We start from the raw sequence: 22,901 nt of genomic DNA on the forward strand, positions 1-22,901 counted from the left end.
ATTTCTGCCCTGCACTTGATTTGTCAATAGTTTACTGATTTATTGAGAAATTAGAAAAAAGTGTGTGTAATATTAGGGAAGCAGGATGTGACCTTGCGTTTTCAGCTGGTGGTGTCGAGGGGGAACATGGAGAATAGCCAGTGTGCTGTTAGAAACTTGACCGGCTTGAAAGTAAATAAAGCAGTGGTAAAAGCTCACCTGCTTAGGGCACAACACAGACTTAGCCTATAAATCCTATGTTGAGGTGGTTTTTTCCCCATTTTTCTTTCTGTATAACAGCCTCTAGAGGGCAGTGTATCATCAAGTAGCCAACCAGCCACTGCAGACAACTAAAATAAAATGTCTGCTACAGTTGAAATGTTTGAAGTTTCACGGACAAATAATTTCATAACTCACTAGAACTTCAGCCGTGATACTGAATAAATAATACTGGAGAAAAGCAGTTTCTTTCTGTGCTGATAACACTTGTAGATAGTGCTGCATTTATAGCAATGCTGCAGCAAGAAATGTTTAGATAGGAAATAGAATGGATTGTGTTGATTTAGTTAGTGGCTCACAGTGCCTCCCAACCAAATCCACAGATCAAAGGTATCTTAATCATTTTAGGTTGCCACTTCTCTGCCGCTTTAGAAGGCCTTAAATGCAAGAGCATTCTCACCAGCTCAGTTGCCATCATGTAAAGAATTTTTCCTGCATAGGGAAAGCATTTTTACTTGGCCCTATCCTTAACAAAATAAATTTTAAAAATGCATAATCTATATCTATAACCACACCGTGATTTAAACAAAATGAAAACTGTGGGTTGTGTTCTGGATCTTGGGTTCCCCAAAATACAAACTTTTGGGTTCTATTCAGTGCTAGTGCTACTCACAATAGGCCTCTTGAGCATGGCTAACTTGGGTCCTTTACTTTCAGTAGGCCTACTGTCAGTAAAACGTAGTTGGATATACAGTAATAACCCTGTGGGTGGGACTTACCTAACCAGCCCTGTCAGTAGAAGCCCTGTCCAATGACTTCTACTGCACAACCGGGCTTTCCACCCTCTCTTCCCCCTCTGCACTCCCCAAAATTGGCTCTGGGGCGTTGGGAGAACCTTCAGAACAATGTGTGGGTGCAAGAGATGGAGGTATCATTCCTCCTGGCAAGCAGGCCTAATGATTGGAAGAGCGTGGTGTTCAATTCCACTCTGTCTTCAAAATTATTGTAGAGTTACAGGTTTTTGTTGCAAGCCCATCTCTGACTTTTCATTGTAAAATGAGAGCATTCAAGATAAAAACAATTTCTCAGTGATGAAAATTATCCTAAGATAGAGAACACTTTGTTGCTGGAAGAGATGAGGTAAATACAGTGTTTTAACAAAGCTGTAGCTTGCAAGCAAACCAGACTCCACATGTCTCTCTAGTTTGGTCACGCAAACAGATGCCACGTTGTTAATCTGTCCAGCAAGCCATCATCTGCAGTGAGGAGGAGAAATAGAGGTTTGGTCAGGATTACCAGAGGTTGGGAGGAGAACAAAGGAAAATATGTTGGGTCATGGCCTAATTTAATCTATGGCTTCTTTTATATTCTGCCTTGTATCTTTATTTTGCTAACACAAGAATGACTCCATTAATGATACATCATTTGCAAAGAAAGCCAGCTCTTCCACATGCTACTATTGTCAGTACTCCCATTGCGTGCATGTTTTGTATCTAAAAAGTTGCTCATGTTATTTAAAGCAAGTCAATATTTGTGTAAAATAATATCTACATTATGTAGAGGGTCTTGTTAATTTTGGTGTCTGGCTCAGATATGTTTTTAAAATTTTAATTTGATAAGCTTCATGTATGTTTCAATTTTCTGTTGTTTTCTGATGTAAGTGGTCATAAGGTGAGGCTTCTACTTAAAACTTGCTGTTTTTAACATTGTTTCAAAACCCACCCATAATGTTTCTGCACTGTCTAATACTGTACAATCCAAATAAATGCTTCCTAGTTGTTTTTATTCCTTTTAAAGCTTTTCAATATTAAATATGTATAAATATGCATAACAATAAAACGCCAGAAACTTAAAAACTTCCTAGTGGAATGTCCCCCCCAAATCACCTGTTTGTCCATCTTGCAAAATATATGGAAGGTTTGCTTCTGTACAAGCAACAACAGTTTTGCACATGTTCAGCACGTGTGCAACCGTGCACGTGTGCATTGCCACAACTTAGAAGTGGCTAGAAAAGGGAGTGGGGGTGGAGCAGGCTTATGCATGCTCTGCCAACACATGCGGGGATCAGGAACGCAACTCATGCACAAAACTGTTGTTGCCTTTATTTATTGTATTAATTGCTGTTAAGTGATGTTACCGGAAAAATCCGAGGGCTCCCTTGGACAAAAAGTAAAGACACCAACCAGAGTAAATTGGAGCAACTCAGCAGCCTGTAGGCTTGGCCTTTATTGAACTGTTGCAACAGGGTGTTCCCCTCACTCGCAGGAGAGAGGAAAGACCCAGAACAATGGTGTGCAAGACCTTAAAAAAACTTTTGAAATTCCCCTCCTCTAGGTCAAGCCCACCCCCAGAAACATCATGCATACATTACAGAAAAGAGGGGTTGAGGGAGGAGTTGTGGTGGTAACCTGAGTGTCCTGTCACCTGGCTGGTTCCCCTCTTTCCCCCCCTCATGAGTCATTTTCTGAAGACAAAAGGTAGTTGCAGTTTCCTGCCCCCTGAGGGGGAATCCAATCACTGTTCTTTTGTTATAGTCCATGCTGAATCCACTCGTGTATGCAGGGTTGATGGTTTTCTGTCTGAGACCATCAGGGTTGGCATAGCAACTGGGCAGGGCTCCTGTGGATGTGCTGCTATGCTCAAGGGATTATGGCTGCCCTGTATCAAACCTTCCCCATTTTGTAGTCCTTCCTTCATGGAGTAAAATAAAAGTGGAACAGTGCAAATCTGATGTATGGTTGATTTTCTATGAATTTATAACAGAAGTGTAGCGTATGTAGTGTGTGAGTGTGAGTGAAGTCTGTACAAACTGAATGATGGGGGGGGGGGGTTCCTGCTACAGTGAGCATGTGAAAGACCCTTCAGAAACAGCATATATTCTCGTATGGTAACTGACAAAATGTCCTAAATATGATTCTCTAAATAATACTGTAGTTAAAAATACAGTTCAGCCTTTGCTTACTTCTGGATTGTGAGATACTTCTGACGATCATGCAAATTTCAGGACACACCCAGTAGGTGCATTTTTCCACTGTTTCGTGAGCTGGTCCATTTCATTGGACTATATGAAGAGCATGTGTCATTATGTGCTACGCAACTGACAGCACTTGCCTGTGTTCTGACTAGGCCGGATGGCACAGCAGCTGTGGTACTTAGGAAAATTCTATTAGAGTCTCCATTGCTCATAATCTCACAACCAGCTTCTCTTCCTTGTCCTCTGTGGAGTCATTGCCTGCTACTGAATCTCCTCCTCCTGAGTAGCGTTGGAGATGTCTGGCAGCCAAACGGGTGCTTCTCCAGAGAGACTGGGCTTCTGGTTGCATTATTCTGCTGCCTTTACTCATAAGGCATGGGCGATGGGGTGGGCAGGGCTCAATATGGAGTGGGAGGAATTACTGGGCGCCAGATAAGGCATCCCTGAGATAGGGCTCTTCAGCCTACCTTTGAATTACTGTGGATTCCTCTATATCAGTGTTTCTCAACCTTGGTCTCCAGGTACTGTTGGACTACAACCCCCATCATCTCTAGCTAGCAGGACCAGTAGTCAGGGATGATGGGAGTTGTAGTCCAGCAACAAATGGAGACCCAAGTTTGAGAAACACTGCTCAGTGTCTTCAGTTGGCGTGGCGTTCCCTGCAGGGCCCCCCCAAGCCTCTTCCTCTGACAAGATCTCTCCATGATTTGGGTTGGATATGATCTTTTCATGCGAATGTTCTGTCGTTGAATTAAGGTTGAATGGAGTTTTAGATTTAAAATGTTACCGGAATGGTTTCTGTTTTGGCCCTGTATCAATAAGCATGTTGTAGCAACTATTCTTTTTGCCTGGTGTTCTGTGCTGGAGTTATCGGTTGCCTTACAGGTCTCATTCTGTCAAGCAAAATTGTCAGATGCACTGTGTGTCACATTAGCAGGGCTATTTCTTTCTTTCCCACCACTCGAATAGGTTAACTCAGGGGTCTGCAACCTTTAAGACAAAAAGAGCCACTTGGACCCGTTTCCGAAGGGAAAAAAAAACTGGGAGCCGCAAAACTCGTCATTATAAAAATAACTTTTTTGTCACTTTTTAAAAATTATTTCTTTGTTTGACCCCTCAGAATTACTCCTCCTCATAGAAATAAACATTAAATTAACAAGTTACCTTTTTTTGTGTGTGTGTTCTTCACTCCCCTTCAAAACAGTGACCAGCGTACATGCCCCCTTTCAATGCAGTGACCAGCGTACATGCCCCTTACAATGTAGTGGGCGGGCGGGCGGGCGGGCGGGAAGGTGACATTGGGACGGTGCGTGACTAATGCACGCACCGTCCCATGCGACATCACAGCCAGTACAGCACCCGCCACAGTGGGGAGTGTCGGGGCGCACAATGCGCCTCCTCCCCTCGCTAGTATCTGCCCCGGAGCCGCGGCACAGGTGTAAAAGAGCCACATGCGGCTCCGGAGCCGCGGGTTGCAGACCCCTGGGTTAACTAATTTGACAAATGACTGACATTTCCCCCTCTACTGCAGTCACAATGTGCACTGAAGTACCCATAAACACCAGCAGCACTGCTCAACTGTTTCCTAGTTTCTTCTGAGGGCCATCTCAAACCGTAGGTTCCATATAGCAAGAAAAGAATGAAACGTCTTTTTGCAATTAATGTAAGTAAAACTGCACATGGAGGTTGATCTCTTTAATATATATATATTTTTTAAAAAAATTGGCCTGGGTTTATAGGCTGTTTGTTAGTTCTTTGATTTTATGTCTCCTTAAATTTATGGACTCTTAACTTTTATTTATGACAGGGCAGTCATCTTCATTCTAGCAGTTGATTGAAATAAATTACTGCCAGACCAGCTACTGGAGTTTAAACTGACATGATGTAATAATAAAACTAAAAATAATAATAATTAATAATTAATAAACAGATTTGCACAGGATAGGACCTTTCTGGAAGTTCTTCCTTTCTGTTAGATACCAGCTTGCATGGTTTTTATCTTAAATTTCTCTTACATTTAGAGAGCAGTCCTGGGCAGAACAGCTAAGCAACAGTTGGATGCTTCAGTCCTCCCTCTGTGGGTGGTGCAGTGGTAGAAAGATCTGGCACTGTTGCCTTTCCATGGTTGGTGAGCCTGAAAACAAGGCATTGGGGGGGGGGGGGTTGATCCTGAATATACCAGGTATAACCCTCCCCCTTTCCCCTGAGGTTGTCTGGGGTGGTTTAGTAGAATAATGTGCAGTTGGCCTAGTGTTGGCTGATTTTTGAGGATAGTTCAAGCAGAATAGGTTTTTTTTGCAATATGCAATAAGCAGCATGCTTTTTTTTTTAAAGGCTTCTATATGGGAACCTGAAGTACTGTAGCTTGCACCCAGATTTTAGATTACAGTGGTACCTCAGGTTAAGTACTTAATTCATTCCGGAGGTCTGTTCTTAACCTGAAACTGTTCTTAACCTGAAGACCACTTTAGCTAATGGGTTCTCCTGCTGCCGCCGCGCCGCCGGAGCATGATTTCTGTTCTCACCCTGAAGCAAAGTTCTTAATCTGAAGCACTGTTTCTGGGTTAGCGGAGTCTGTAACCTGAAGCGTATGTAACCTGAAGCGAATGTAACCCGAGGTACCACTGTATAAGGATTTTAGTTTATTGCCCCCAAATCCTGACAGGGCTGAACATGGTGTTTGCAGCATAGTGAATAGCTTCTCTCTAAGACTGCTGATACCTGGGTTCAAATTTCCACTCAGCGGTAGAGCTCACTGGGGAACCTTGGGCCCGCAGGGTTGCTGTGAGGATAAAGTATGTGTGCATGTGCATGAACCATAGAGAAAGGGCAGGGTAACAATGAAATAACATAATTGCAGAAATGTAAGTTCCAAAAATACCTCGTTGGGCCCTTAAGTAAAAGGGAAAAATATACTTTACTGGGGCTTAGGACACAAGGAATGAAAGCAAACTTTCAAAAACTCTTTCAGGAAGTCATTCATATTTTAATAATATTGGGGAGGCAGGTGAGAGAGTACACACACATCCGATTTGCTTTATCAAATTTTAAAATGGAAACTATTGTGAGAATTTTAACTGTAATGAATTGGAGCTGTAGCTCATTGAAAGGACAGTTTGCTGAAAATGTACGGTTCTTCATTGGTCTTTTGAAACCATTCCAAGTATTAATTCTTGCCCAGTCACTTGGTGTTGCTGTTCACTGGAGCCAAGAGTGCTGCTGAGAACAGAATATTAAAATGGGATGTTTTTGATAGAGGCTAATAGAGGTCTGTGACCAAGGTACAATATCCTTTTATAAGAGGTGGATTCACAGAAGGAGTCTAAAATGGAAGCCTGTCTTTGAGCATGCTTATTTTTATCATGTTTACATGTAAACTGATGTCTTATTCTATAAAAAGTGTCATGTACTCTAAGATGTACCCACATTTTAATAAAGGAGGATGCTTTTATGGGGAAATCGACACTGTTTTAGGCATTCAGGATGTGGTAGTGTGAAGTGCAGCAGTGTTACCTACAGATAAAGCCCTTTGGAATGACACTCATTTCATGCCTCATTAACTATCCTGTCAAAGAAACACTCTGTATTGTTGTGTCCATGTTCTCCTAATAAAGACAGGTGTGTATCCCCTTATTTTAGAGACTGCAATCTTGGGCCACCTGATTTCCAAGGTGGTGCATTCTCTCTCTCTCTCTCTCTCTCTCTCTCTCTCTCTCTCGGCGTTGGCTTTAACTAGGTAGAAGCAATTACAGCACACACAATTAACCAACTTCAGATCTCCACCCTGGCATGTAATTGTGACTGTCAAACACAATTAGTGTCTGATCAAATTTGGTTCCTAAAGGAGAGCCGGGTCATGACACCGGGATAGAAAGGAAGGGGAAAGGGTACCTGAAACTTTAGGAGGGTTTTCATCTTCCTCTTCCTGTTCAGTCAAATTATGCAAAGAATCTTAGTTCTACTGTTTAATATCAACAAGAAACTAGCTCTTCCCTATTTAACTGACAGACATGGTTTTCTTAGTTTCTCTTATTTGCAGTAAAATAATGACCACTAATGAATGAATGCTAACAGTCTTCTGATATTGCCATAGTAGATTTTTCTTTTTTTATTGCTGTTACTACATTTCTTCTCCATTTATCAGTTCATCAATCAACTGGACTGGGTGGACAGGTTTAAATCACCCAGCACTGTGATGGGAATGATAACCACCGATCCCTGTTCAATCAACTGATGAGTAGGGGTTCGGTGATTTGCATCCCCACTGTGGTGGATAAAGAAGCCACCCATTAAAAGAGCTGCAGTTGGGACATTCAGTTCATGTTTTATTTTTATTTTCTGCCAGTGCTGCACATGTCATTGCCAGCAAAGTCTTGGAGACCGGAAAAATGCTTGGGGGCCAGTGGTTCACCACCCCTAGCATTGTTCTGTTCTGTTTCATTTTACCCTAATGTCCACATCTAATGGGTATTATTTGTATGAATACAAGATGTTTTTATTCAGTCTGCTTCATCCTGGAATCATGTTTTAGTAGGATTACTATAGAAGAGCAGTTAATCAAGAAGGAAGGTAAAGACTCATTCTCAGAAGACCTTGCATATCTTCTTACGTGTGTTCATTGTTGAGTGCTGTGACATTCTTAAATCTTCTAATCAAGGAAGAGAACAAATTTTTATCATTTTAACTGGTTTCACTTGAGTGTATTGTTCAGAAGACTGAGTGGTTCTTATATAATTCACGTAAAATATCCCAGAACTACTTTGCTGAAAGAGGCATATGTATGCATTTATTTTGCCACTGAGTGGTTCTGAGGAACCTCAGGATTCCCGAAGACGCATTTTGAAAAACTCTGTATTTAATTCATCAGTGGATACAGATTTCATGTTAAGAGTACAGAGAACCTTTAAGGAAATGCTTGAGTTACTGAGGTTTTCTTCCTTTATATAATGCTTTGCATTATAGCCATCCTCTTCAAATATTTGATTGTTCAATCATGATTTGATTTTAATTCTGTTAGAGCCTATAATTGTGTTTGAGTTGCTGTCTTTTAAAAAGAGAAGATTGAGCTAAAATGGTTGTGGAGGCATTGGACAGTGTATTTAATGTGTCTGTCATTATATGTTAACCTCTGATCTGGGATACGTGGCACCTCTTTTATGCTTGACAACAATTTGGAAGTATATTTCTTGACATTGTGTATAAAGGAATAAGAAGAGGGGGGGGAAAGAGAGGCAGAAGTGAATTAATGATGTTAGAAAATACCACTCCCTGCATTTTCATTCCATTTGGAATACAGCTTTCAAACATGTAGCCCTCTGGAGCACCATTGCCAATGACAGCTAGTCAGGATCTGATTGTATCCTGAATAAAGCTGCTCCTTTTATTGAAAAATACACTGTATTAAGCCAGTAATGGGAACACTTTGCTGTACTTGTTTTGAGTGAATCTATATGTTCTGCCCAGTTCCAGATCAATTTTATAAGCTTAATCTCTTCCAGGAATACAGGAATGGAAGAGGGTTTCGCAGGACTGTGGAGTCTAGATGAGTCATGCCATTCATAGTAAAGTCACAGGTGTGCTCTTATTGAAGAGGGCATTGAGTTAGAGGTTGTCCAGACTATAGCATGCCATGTGCTGAGCAGAGCAGGGGTACATTGGCAGACCAAATAAATGTTAATAAAACAAAACATGAAAGTTCAAGGGAAAATCTCAAACACATTGAGAGGCGTAGTAGGAAGAGATTGACCCGTTTTGGGGAGGGGGCATAGATAGTTTGATGGAAGAGTTCAGGCTTTGCATGTACAGGCAACCCCCAGTTTGCATGGGGGTTGTGTTCCAGGTCATCGTGTGCAACAGGGGAGCGTGCATAATCCCATTATGCCCCTCCCCTGCTCTTCCCCCTTTTTCGGACACTTCCAGTGTGCATGGGTGCGATCACGCATCAATTGGATGTGTCTAAATCGGTCGTTTCCTCTACCAGGCTTAATCTTTGGCATCTCTAGTTAGAGATCTTAGCTCTCAGAGCTGGGAAAGATCTTTGCCTGAGATCTTTGAGAGCAGAGAGGCTGCAAATTGGAACTGACAGTTCTGCTTTCGATGGAGATTCAGTCTGACATCGTGTAAGGCACAATGATGGTCAAATCGAAAAGAGGGAGTCCAGTGTAGACAAGTCCTCTAAGTAGCCATTACACCTGGGAACTGATGCCATGAGTACACAGTTTCTCCTGGGATATCTTGTGTGCTATACATTTGAGAAGGTATATACTATACAGTGGGCCATAGTACAATGCTGAAGCACATGGCTTGCATGCAGAAGGTCCCAGGTTCAGTCCTTGAAAAGTCCAATTACAGTGGTACCTCGGGATGTGAACAGGATCCGTTTTGGAGCCCCATTCACATCCTGAATGGAACGTAAGACGCAACGACACATCTGAGCTTGCGCGGGTCGCGTTTCACCACTTCCGGCATGCACGTGACATCATTTTGAGCGTCTGCACGAGCGGCGAAACCCGGAAGTAATGCACTCCGTTACTTCCGGGTCGCCGTGGAGCGCAACCCAAAAACACTCAACCTGAAGCACATTCGACTCAAGGTCAGAAGCACTGTTGGAGAGTGGCTTCCATTCAGAGCATACATGCCTGGCCTGGCCTGGTACAATAGGCAGTTCCCTATAGGTAAATGTAAAGGGACCCCTGACCATTAGGTCCAGTCGTGGCCGACTATGGGGTTGCGGTGCTCATCTCGCTTTATTGGCCGAGGGAGCCGGCGTACAGCTTATGGGTCACGTGGCCAGCAGTGCACGGAAACGCAATTTACCTTCCCGCCAGAGCGGTACCTATTTATCTACTTGCACTTTGACGTGCTTTCGAACTGCTAGGTTGGCAGGAGCTGGGACCGAGCAACGGGAGCTCACCCTATCGCAGGGATTCGAACTGCCAACCTTCTGATCGGCAAGTTCTAGGCTCTGTGGTTTAACCCACAGTGCCACTCGCGTCCCTTCAGCAGTCCCCTATACAGCTGCGTAATAATTTATATCTCTGAGGGCTTGTTTGTATGATGAATTATTCTTCAGTACCAAACTTGTAACTTGTTCATTCTTCGGTTTCTTTATACAATTGGGGGTTATTCAAGCTGATCAAGAGGGGGAAAGTGCATCTAGAACTTCTTACTCCATTTTACTTCTGAACAAGTAATCATACAACATTGCAGATTTGCAGAGATGGGCGCATAGGTCAGCATTAGAACTGACTGCAGGAACACAGTGACTTGAATTTCTGGAAGTACAGTGGTACCTCGCAAGACGAATGCCTCGGAAGACGAAAAACTCGCAAGACGAAAGAGTTTTTCGTTTTCTGATTTGCTTCGCAAGACGAATTTCCCTATGGGCTTGCTTTGCAAGACGAAAACGTCTTGCGCCTTTTAAAAAAAACCACCAATGCATTCCTATGGGAAACCGTCAATACACAGTGGTGCTTTGCAAGATGAAAAAATTCACAAGACGAAAAAACTTGCAGAACGAATTAATTTCGTCTTGCGAGGCACCACTGTATCTGATTTGGGAATGTGGCTAAAATACTCATTTCTTTTGCTTTCAGCAAGCACCTTTGTTTGTACATTGCCCCCTCATGGGGGGTGAAGCGGTGATCCCAGGAAGTGGCCTGTGCTGATTCAGGACTCTCCTCTGGGCGCCGCCATTTTAATTCTTAAGAGAGAAATTTGAGGTTAAAAATTGGGGACGTATTTTCAAGAAATATTTTTTTTTAATTAAGGAAAGGGAATTAAGATTTAAAAAATAAAAGATGGCTGTAGCGGCAGTGGGCTTCTCAAAAAAAAAGGGGGGGTAGGTTTTGAATATTATTAAAATATATTTTCCAGCAAGATGGGGGGGGGGCATGCTGCACTCTCTTCTCTTCCGGGGTGGCCTCCCTCTGGTCCCTGGTGTGCTCTTGGTGTGCTAGCCGCCGAGGAGGTAGGCTCGGGTCGGGCCTGGGCTTGGCCGCGCGATTTGTCACAGCCTCCCTGGCCCTCCTGGTAATCTCCTACCTCTCCTCTTTCCCTTTGGCGTCAGTGGCAACAATGATAAGCCGGGGAGGTTGGGGCTCCTTTTTTCTTCGGGTTGGCGCTGCTGGGCCGTTGGCCAGGTATTCTCAGTCCCAGTTCAGCCCAGGTCATTGCTGGGGGGCGGGTGGGTTCTGGCGGCTAACCCGGCTGACACACCAGGCACCCCCGGTTCGCCTCCAGTGGCGGTGTTGGCGGCGGCAGTTCTGGCGGCCTGGGAGCCAACCAGGCAGCACAGTTGATGCCGGCTGCCATCAGGAGCTACGTGCCACCGTGGCACCCGCCATTTTTCCTTGCCTCATGTAAAATATTAAAGCAGTGTTCAACAAAATGAGCAATAAAACATAAAATCTATTAAAAAACAATACAAAATAGTTATAAACATGTCTGGCTCAGCTTGAAAAAGTTTAAACAACTAGCCTGTCCGCACAAAACGGTATTCAATGAGGATGCCCACCTCACTGCTGGCTTAAGTGATGAAGTGAGTGTAGCAAAGTAACTGTTTTCTGTTTGGGAACAATATTCCCACTTGTGTTCAAACAATTTCTACTTGAATATGCACAGAATATCACTGTTTCTATCAATCTTTCTCCACCTTCTTCATGAAACGGTGACTGTGCTTTCTTCTTGTGTTCTTCGTGTGACAATTGGAGAACTGATATTTTAATGTTTGTTCTTTCAGATAGCAGAAAAGAAAGGAAAGGAGGGAAAAGCTGGGTTTGGAGGCCCAGTTGTCAGCTCACTGTATCAAGAAGAAACCATCAGGTATATGTTCATGGCTTCATTTTCATTCCGTGTTTGTTTAGAATATCAACAAAAATGATAGTGCCTCTCCAGTCAGATAATAAATGGCAGGAACGAACTTTCTAGGCCCCCTAATAATTTAAATCAGTAGCTGTCGGTATTGCTGCCAGGTACTATTTTTTCCCTGGTGTGAAATGTTTGGGGAGGGTGAGTGTATGTTTCTGTGTTTCAATTACTGTTCAGTTTTTTAATACTTACCAAAAACCTTTTACGTTATTTCCCTGGAAAATATTGGATAGGTACTGTAAGGAAGTTAACATTGGGACTCCATTTTCATTTATAAGCTGTATTCAAAAGCCTTTTTGCACCTGAATGTTAATAGCTAATGCTCCAGCTGAGAGTAATTCCCACTAATATTGTTGAATTTACTTCTGATTGAACACATGGAGGTTTGTGTTGCAATCTCATTTAGCAGAACTGTTGTTTTAAAGTTTATGGTTGAAGATGCACAATCAATATTGCCGGCCAAAGTGAATAAAGGTAACATATTTTAAAACTAAGGTTTTAAAAGTAAGGTCACTAATTGAGGTCAGCATTAGAAATAAAAATGTAAAAGGAACTAAACTGAGAAATCTGTGTTGATGCTATATCAGTGGTGTCCAAACTTTTTTCAAAGAGGGCCAGATTTGATGAAGTGAAGGGCCGTGAAGGCCGACCAAAGGGCCAGTAAGCTTTTTTTGGGATTGAAGTTGTTGAGCTTTTTTATTATTTTACCCCGAAGTTGTTGAGGTGTTTTTTTTTTAGGATTTTAACCCAGGAAATAAACTGCCACAGGGGTCAGATTAAACCAACCAGTGGGCCAAATTGTGCCCCTGAAACAGACTTTGGACATGCCTGTGCTATATGAAAGTTGTGGTGAAGTAAGGGATGCCAGGAAATGGGAGATCTATAATAATCAAATTACAGAGTTGGAAGAGAGACCCCAAGGGTAATCTAGTTCAACCCCCTGCTCAAATCTCAGAATGTGGTGGCCCATCCAGTGTGAAAACATACTGGAGTTCTTGCAGAAGTATCAGTGTTGCTAGCACACAAAACACACATGTTGTTTTGAACTAACAAAGGCAAAATAGCGGGACAGTCAACTGACTTTTTTTTTAGCTGGTTAATCACTCCCTTTTCTATCCTCCTAAATGTGAATTGCCTCCAAAATTCACCATTGAAACATTATGTGCAACAGCTTTTCACAGGTAGTGGTAGAAATAGCACAATAATGGGAAAAACCTTGAAACACCATTGCAACATTATTACAATAAAAAAAAAATTATTAGCTTCATGTTTTGATTCATCTTGCAGATGTCTCAGGCTTATTTACTTCAACACCACTTCTGTGGAGTCCAAGGATTGATAGCTAACCCTTTAAATACAGATCAATGTGCATTTAATGATTTTAGCAAATGCAGATATTGTGGGGAAAAGGGCAACTGTTGAAGAGGGTACTATGAAAATTGAAGCAAGGTGGTCTGGTGTGTATGATCCACATTCTGATATATTCTAATGGTAATAGTATGAATGGAACCATTAATATCTTTATGAGAGTTTCCACTTTATTTCCAGAGCTTCGTTACATTTATTTTCTTGAAGTTGCAATATAAAAGTTGAAAAACAAGGGAAGAACAACTGCAGATAATTTTATAAAGATGGTCCTACTCCATTGCATGCCAGAACTGAGAGCCAGATTTAAATGGGTGAATGAAGGATGAAATTTTGTGGTGACTGGAGTTCTTCTGCAGTCATATGCTCGGTGATTTTTCTTCAAGCTAGAAGATTTTCAGTCTAAGCAGTAATAGGAGGGTTCATCCACAGCAAAATACGTTCACTTGAGTGTGTTGTATATTTGTGGCAACTGCTTACATATAGTAGAATCTAGGCCACCTTTCCATAATAGAGAATTTAATACCCCCCTACCGATACAAACACATTCCACCAATCTTAATCAAATGCTTTTAGACTGCAATCCTTTAGGCCGTGGAAGAATAGTCAATGGAATGGGAGGAATTCACATCTCTGAAGTGGACAGTGGAATTCGGGCTTGAGCTTGACCGGGTATGGAACAAAGCAATTTTATTGCCTTCAGATTTTTCCACATCTCCTAGGATTGCAGCCTTAGTGAGCCACAGAATTGTATCCACTTCAAACTGACTGTCAGCTTCTGAAGATTAAACAAGTTGAAGTGGCATATATGGCAAGAGGCCACATTGAACAACTCCAGCTTGAACTACAGTGCCCAGAGCAGACCAGAGAGCAATTATTTTGGAAAGTTTCTCACAAATGTGTCATAAGAGGTTGTAGATGTGGCTGAAATTAGGTGGCCTTAGTCATGTACCATGTGAAACAGCCCTCTGAACACTCCTAATTTGTCCCACCGCCCAGTCATCCGGACCTCTATCACCCAGTGCTCTGATCACAACAAGGTGACTTTTTTCAATTATCTATTCTGTAGCTGTAGATCATGATTGTACATTTAAGTAAGCCGGCCCATCAACAGTATTCTTGGGCACTGTAGCTTCAAAATGAGAAGATGGGAAGATTGGCTAAGACTCAGGATCATCTATCTGGCTGACCTTTTGTCAAGAAGCAAACTTAGCATCCACCAGAGTAAGATATTTGACTCACAAAAACAACAGAGAGTATTAGATTTATTGTGACATAAGCTTTCATGGATTAGAGCCCACTGCCTCAAAAGTGTTATTTTTAGCTTTCTTTACACAGCCCCACAGAGGAATTGTTAACAGTGGGTCCAAAAGGCAATGAAAAGCCAAAGGTAAAAGTTAGTTACCGCAGTTACCGTATATACATGAGTGTAAACCGTCTTTTTCAGCACATTTTTTATGCTGAAAAAGCCCCCCATGGCATATACTTGAGTAAGGTGGGCAGCGGCAGCGGAGGGACGAACAACCCGAAAGGAGCCCTTTCTCACTGCTGGTTCCGCCGCTGCCACCCACCTTTTGCAAGGGCAGGCACAGGAGCCGTGGTTGGGGGAAGCGCTAAGCTGCGCTGTTCCTCTCCCAACCGTGGCTCCTATGCCTGCTCTTGCGAGTGGCAGAGGCGGTGGCAGGACGAGCGGCCCAAAAGGAGCCCTTTCTGGCTGCTGCTTCCTCCTCCTCCACCTTTGCCACTGTCAGCGGCGGAGGAGGAGGAACGAGCAGCCCGAAAGCAGCCATTTCCGCTGCTTGTTCTTCCTCCTCCTCCGCTGCCGCCACCACCAGGTTTGTGGTGTGGTGAACTGGCTTAAACTCGAGTCAGTAAGTTTTCCCAGTTTTTTGTGCTAAAATTAGGTGCCTCGGCTTATATTCGGGTTGGCTTATACTCGAATATATACGGTAGTTAGTTTTTTGAATTTATACTTCACTTCCCACAACAGAATGTCCCACAGCAATTTACAGGAATAATTTACAGAAACAAAATGCTGTAATACAGTGAAAAAGACATAAAAATATTTATAAACATAATCAGAAAAACATCCAATCATTGGTGGTTCCAAAATGCCCAGTAAAACAAAAACATTTTTGTCTGTTACAAGAATGATGAACCAGTTGCCTCCCATGTGGGCCTCCCAGTTTTATGCAGTGCTAAACTGTATGCAAGGACAGATGAATGACTATTCACAGCAGTAAAAATGGGACAAAATGCCATCTTCCTAGCTTTGCTATACTAATACCTTTTAGTGAGAGAGGAATCTTTGGGGCTGTTTCTGATGGTGGTTTTGTACTAGCAGAAAGCACTTTTGTGCACGCAAGGCAGACCATCTGGTTTTCACTAATCTCCCCTACCTATATGCACCCATTTTCTATTGTGAACCACCTTCGGATCTTTGGGTGAAAGGCAGGATGATGATGATGATATCACACTGTTCCAGAGCTTCATGCAGCCTTCAGGAGCAATTTGGGCAGTGCAAAGCATTGTAGGGGGAGTAGGGGAAAATCAAGTGCCCTGTCTTGTACAAGTCAAAGTGCTTTTAGTTACCACAAAACCACTATAGGATATAATATAACCCATGCTCTTTAACTTTAACTTTAGTAAGCTACCTGAAAAATACCACCCCTCAAGCGCCTATCTCATTTCTTTCTGGTTAAGTGTCACATGAAGCCCTTGAGATGTTGAGCTCATGAGCCAGAGGTAAAAATTATGTGAACCATATCATATTGACATGTTATTCTTTTGCCACCTTTTCACTACTGGATGCTAAGCTTCAAGTAGTTTTAGCTCCATAATCCTATAAACAAAATAAAAAACAGGATTTGGATTAGTTCCAAACCATTTCAAGTATATATTATTTGTATGTATTGTATTTTCATCATATGCCATCTCCTACCCCGAAATTTTTGTGTAGGCCTCTGGGTGCTGTTTGAAACCAAATGCCCTGCTTTCATTTTTAGCTTTTGGATTCATACTTCCCAGGTAAACTGATTTTTAAACAAAAATCACTAAACTAAAATACTAATTTCCCACCCACAAAAACATTGGTTGTTGCTTGCTAATTTCTGGTCTCATCACCAAGCCTCAATATCAGTAATCCCTCCTTTTCCCCATTTATAATGACCTCAAAAAGTACGTATTTTCCCCACTATTTTTCTAATTTGTTTTGATAGCTTGAAGATTAAAAGTTGATAGAGGTTAAGTGTAGGTTTTAATGTGTTTATATTAAATTAACACTTTGTTTCAAACTTAGCTATTTTAAAACAAATTCACTATAGTTTAAAAAATATATATCTGATTTAAATCAGAACTCAGTGTTCTTTTTCAAATTACCCGTTTTTATTTTCCTTGATAGGTCTGGCATGAGAGATGAGACATGTGAGAGAAAACTGTTAAATGATTAATACTGGAATAAAGAGAAGCCAAAATTTATTGTGTTAGTTGTAAGATTTTAAACTAGTGACATAATGTTTTTTCAAGGGCCTCTTTAAAAATATTTGAGGTTTGCAGTATGCATGTATTCAGCACTTGCTTGGTTGATTTCTTCTCACTTTGATATTTATATCAAATGAAATGTTAACTATTAAATAACTAATTAAAATAGTTCAAAAAGACATTAATTTTCTGGTCAGAGAACTTGCATAGTGTAATGGAAAAGAGTATCTGCAGCATTCAGATCTCACACCAGCAAAATCCCCAATGAAGTAGCAAGGCTAATCTAATTTCCTAAGGGAGAGGTGGGGTGAGGACTACTGAATGTTTTTATGTATGTCGTACACTTTGAAAACACTAAAGCGCTATGCCTAATAAAGATATTACCGTATTTTTCACCCTATAGGACGCACTTTTCCCCCTCCAAAAATGAAGGGGAAATCTGGGTGCGTCCTATAGGGCGAATGCAGGCTTTCGCTGAAGCTTGGAGAGCGAGGGGGGTCAGTGCGCACCGACCCCTCTCGCTCTCCAGGCTTCAGGAAGATATCCGCAGCCTAGGCAGCCCTTTATTTTTTTCCCCCTTTATTCCCCCCCCCCCAAAAAAAACTAGGTGCGTCCTTTGGGACGGACCGTCCTATGGGACGAAAAATACGGTAATTCCTCATCCAACCCCAATATTTTTCAGTCCCACCTGACTCTTGGTTCTTCTGTCTACCATTGCCCTGCATGCTAAGTTCTGAGCAACATCCACCATTGCATGAAGGCAGCCCCCACCCATCTGCTCCAGAGTAGACCTTTTGGGCATGCCAGGAGCTGTGGGGGGGAAGGGAAAATCATTCCACCAGCAGTGTCGTTTCCACTGGCAAATGGATGCTGTTGGATTTTACCCTCTATTTCAAATTTTGCTGAACCTTAATGAAAGGAAACACAAACAAACTGCTGAAAATGCCTCCCTGTGATAGTGTCTGGATTTGGTGCCCTGAGGGAATGAATTATGTAATATTGTAGAAAAGTCACCTGTCCAATAATCTGTAAGCAGGTGTGTGTGTGTGTGTGTGTGTGTGTGTACTTCTAAACTGCTATAGAAATTAGGCTATAATTCTATGTAATTTCACTTGGAGGTAAGTCTCATTGAACTCAACAGGACTTACGGTACTTCCAAGTATCCATTTGTAGGAATGTGCCGATACCTGCAGACTATGGGCTTATAATGAACTTTAATCGGACCATTGATACTAAATATGTTGCCTACTCCTGATTTTTTGGGGGGTGTGTGTGTTTGCTTCCCACTCAACTTCAAATAAAATAAGATGTTTTTCAATATACTGTACCCTTTCTCTGTTTCTGAAAAACAGCAACCTGTGTCTAAACAATGCAAGTAACAACAGTGTCTGCTCACCAGGCGCTGCATATAGATACAAAACACACACACACACCCTCTCACTCACTCTGTATGTATTCATTTAATGACTAAACACCCTTGTAAACTGCAGAAATATAGCAATGTGCTTTAGCTAGGTGGCAACTGTTTTTAAGCAGTGTCCTCAAATGCTGTTTTTGTTAAGTTGGATATTGCAAATTTGAGAAATGTTTAGTACTGTAGAATGAGAAAACTTGAACAAAACTGATCAAAAATGATTTTTTTAAAGTGGTCCTTTTAGGTAGAAGCACTAAAGGAACAGATTAAAAAGTAAAGGATAGTTTTTTGCAGCAGCATGAAGAGGGAACTGTAGTGATCTCCTTCCTTGTTTTGGGAATGCTACAGGGAACTAAACTGCCAAGAAATGATGGGCTATTGTCTCTTCCCTCTCCTCACAATCTTCTCCAGCATTTTTGATAGTCCCTATCATATTTTGTAGTCTGATGCCATGTAATCTATCAGAATTTTATTAATCCCATTAACAGAGGCAGCCATCTGGCCAACTCTGAGCTAGACTAGTACTGAACTGGAATGATTGATGGCTCTGGAATTGATTAGTTGATCTGAGAGACAAATGAACTGTTTTGGCAGAAAATACCAGAGGTCACTGCGTGTGGTCAGGCGCAAAGGCCTGCAGAATTTTAAAGAGCAGCTTTTTCCATACAGTTGTAAACTTCCCCTAAAACTAACAGATTCCAGAAACAACCTAATGATTGAAGCTTGCAATTCTATACGTGGTTACTTGGGAGTAAGTTCCACGGAACTCAGTGAGACTTCTGAGTGTACCTGTTTAGGATTGTGCTATAAAACTTCAACTGATTGTTAAGTGTGCGGAACTAAGACATACTCCATGATTTTGTCAAGAATATACAGCTTTTTTCTTGGCAGTGGCTTGGCTCAAATATGTAAGCACCATGGGGTTGGGTAACTTTCATGGTTGCAGGATCAACCTGTGTTTTTCAGTAGAACCGCTGGAGCCAAGGGCATAACATTGAAAATTTTTGAATTGAGGGATTTGTTTTTGAGCATCAGAACAGAACTCTCTGTCCTTCCATGCAAAAATCCACTTGTGGTTTCTTCATTTCAGGCTTCTTCATTTCAGTAATGCAATTTAAGGAGGAATAATTTTGTTAACAAACAACTGAGAGTCAGAAATTCTTGGCAGTCAACTGGAAATTTCTGAGAGATCTACCCAGTAGATCCCAGTCTGCCTTCTGCCCACCCCTGCCTTAGTTTGGTCTTGGTGGGATTACTGCAACACATACTGTGTGGGGTTGCCTCTCAAAAGTGTTCAGAAAATACAGTTACTCTAGAATGCTGCAGGCGTACTCTTGAGCAGAACTGGTTATTGCAACTCATTTGCTAAAACTGTTTTACGACATTCTGATCCTGTTTCTGAGCACAATTCAAATTGCTGGGTATAGCTCTAAATGATTTTGGGACCACTTCCTCCAGTAGGAATCTACTTAGGCATCAAGGGATAGATTGCAGCTCATGGTTTGTCTGGTGGATGGAAAACATGGCTTAACTCAAAACAGTATGCAGCAAAGAGACTACAATCGCCTGTGCATATTTGCACGTTCAATTAGCATTATGTTTGAACTAAGCCTTTGTATATAGAATGCACTTATGTGGAGGAGCAGGGAAATGCTCTCCTTTTTAAAGGAAAAAAGGTTGGTGTGAGTGATTTCCATAGCTGTCAACTTTTCCCTTTCCTTGCGAGGAATCCTATTCGGAATAAGGGAATTTCCCTTAAAGGGAAATGTTGACAGCTATGGTGCTGTCACAGACATCTGGTAAGTATACCTGACAATTGAATAGTCATATTACACACACTATAAATTGTAGGACTTTTTGGTAGCAGTGGGGAGAAAATTTGATTTTGCTGTCAATTACAATTTGTGATTTAAGTGTTGGTATCTGTATCCCCATGGTCATAGGGTTGGGTGGGGCAGGAGTGGTAAAGGAATTTGTCAAGGAATTTGCCATTTGTAGAAGCCTTCAGGGGGTTTACTTGCATTCTTACTTTCTGACAAGCACAATGGATTTTTACTTTTCATTTTACTTTTCATTTTAACTGGATAGGTGCTAGAGTATTAGCAAAGGCTACATCCCCTTGTGTTGTAAGAGTCAAAAAACATGTTGCATTGAGGGGGGTGGTTACGCTATCACTTTTCAAATGCTTGGTAATCTTGAATTTTGTGCATACTTCTTTCATGCATGGGCAATTGGCTGACACATGTCTTGTTATGTCCTAGTTATTCTCTGAGGACAGCACAGAAGTGTGCAGGCAAGTGGGCAACACTTCCACCCTGGGGAGCCAGACTGTTCAGAATAAACTTGAGTTATGGATTTATTCAGCTTGTAAAACCTCAGCTGGCATAAATAATTGAGAAAGCAAAGGTTTGTCTGCAGTGCATACCTCAGGGACACGTGCCTGCTTCTCTCCCTCCCACCTCCCTTTCTTATGAAAATGATCCCAGTTGCACTGATAGATAATAACAACACCAAGCAATTAAAAGCTATGGGTGGCTGGAGAGAGGAGAAAAGGTTCACTTAATGAGCTTTTCCTCTTCCTGTGCCCAGGAGAGCCTCAGAAGTGACGGGGCGATTAAACGAAGAGATAATTATAGATTATGTGAAGATGGGTCCCTTGGGGGTAAGAAGGCCTTGACATAAACAGTAACTGTTGCAACTGTGCCTTGGCTCCCATCTCAGTCTCTCTCTCTCTCTCTCTCTCTCTCCGCTTCATTGAGCTTCAGTACACTCAGTGGCACAGTGCCAAGCAGAAAGGCAAGGCCACCTGTTTGTGGCACATGGGCCTTGCTGGGCAAGGTAGGATCCTTCAACCAAATCTCCTTCTACCACAACAATTAGACAGGTCTAGAAAAACAGAGAGGGTACAGTGATGGAGCATAACCACCCTCTCTCAGCTGTCTGTTTAGCTTCAAAGGTGACCCAACACAAAGGTAGGCAGACAGGGAAGATTCTGTGCAGTGTTTCCAATGATGCAGAATAATCCCAGAGCCTTTTCTTTTAAAAGAGTAGAAATTCGAAAGACTCACTGGATAATATGAGCTGCTTGTGGGGCAAGATAAAAAAGGGAAGAAATTTCAGGGCTTCGTCCAGATAAACCGAGCATAAGCATCTTTTCTCCTTCACAAAGAAGTTCAAACTGCATAGACTATTTTAAAAAGCTTAAATAACTTTTCTAAATAAGCAGAGTTTCAATTGTTTAGTGAATTATCATCAAAGAAACAAGAGGCAGCCAGGAGTGCTGTATTCCTCTTTTCACTAATGATTCTTCTTCTGCCAGTTTTTTTAGTGCTAGTACCATTCAGTGTTTATTAAGTTCCAATTATATGTGTGCAAATTGGAGAACTGGGCCCAAACTAACAAAATTAATTTCATTAGGGACAAATGTAAGGTTTTGCACTTAGGCAGAAAGAACCAGCTGCACACATATAAGATGGGGGACACCTGGCTTACTAGTAGTACATGTGTAAAGGATCTAAGTGGGCCATAAGCTTAACATAAGTCAGTAGTGTGATGCAGCAGCAAAAAAAGTTAATGCTATTCTAGGCTGCATCAGTAGACGCATAGTTTTCGGATCAAGGGAAGAAATTGTAGCACTCTATTCTGCCTTGGTCAGAGCACACCTGGAATACTGTTCTGGGCGCAACAATTTAAGAAGGATATTGACAAGCTGGAATGTGTGCAGAGGAGGGCAAACAAGATTTGATCATAGACCAACTTTTTGAGGAGCTGTTGAAGGAGCTGGGTATGTTTAGCCTGGAAAAGAGGAGACTGAGAGGAGATCTAAGAGCCATCTTGAAATATCTTAAGGGCTGTCACATGGAAGATGGAGCAATCTTGTTTTCTCCTGCTCTGGAGGGTAGGACCAATGGCTTCAAGTTACAGGAAAGCAGATTCCGACTAAACATGAGGAAGAACTTTCTGACAGTAGGAGCTGTTCAGCAGCGCAGTGGACTCCTTTGGGAGCCCTTGCTTTCTCTCTCTTTTTTTTTTTTTAGCAAGAAAGCCTTCAGATATATGATTTCCCCACTTACAACCTGCAGTAGTATATAGCACCCAATGTAGGTAAAAGGAAAGTGCGTATGCTTAGGAGAAAGATTCTTTAGAGACCACATCCACAGTGAGGAGTAGCTCAGAGGAAGTCTGTTCTGGCATTTTTTCTGCAGCAGGAGCCCAGTATCAGCACTTTCATTTTAAAAGTGCTACACTAGCAGAAGGGAAGGAGAAGAAATCCCTGAGTTCTGAAGAATGAATCATAATTCACAAAGCACATAAAGCTAAAGGAGTTAAGAAACAGCATAAGTGATGTGCCATTTGTTTTGGGGTTTTTTCTCACCTGTTTCAGCACATACGTGGTTTCTTGGAGGGATTGTTGCTTGCAAGATATAAAAGCCATCAATTATTGTATTGTTTTGTGTTTGAACTACAAAAGTGGTTATATTTTATTTGACCTCTTGATTAGTTTGTTATTGTCAGTATCCTGCATGCATGTAAGCTATACTTCAATTTGTGAACTGTGAGATTAGTTCCATTATAACCTGGAACCTTTTTTTGCAGCATGAT

The 22,901-nt window shown here is 41.8% G+C and overlaps 1 protein-coding gene across 1 annotated transcript in view; it reads left to right on the forward strand.

Moving 5' to 3' along the window:
* ACBD6 (acyl-CoA binding domain containing 6) overlaps positions 1–22,901 on the forward strand; it is a 99,801-nt gene that overhangs the window by 15,045 nt on the left and 61,855 nt on the right. The window contains exon 4 of the mRNA XM_083446374.1: positions 11,913–11,995. Within this exon, the coding sequence (XP_083302500.1) occupies positions 11,913–11,995 (83 nt within the window). The remainder of the gene's footprint in view (positions 1–11,912; positions 11,996–22,901) is intronic.

The sequence above is a fragment of the Podarcis tiliguerta genome (genome assembly GCF_965153285.1).
Source record: "Podarcis tiliguerta genome assembly, chromosome: 6".
Lineage (NCBI taxonomy): Eukaryota > Metazoa > Chordata > Lepidosauria > Squamata > Lacertidae > Podarcis > Podarcis tiliguerta.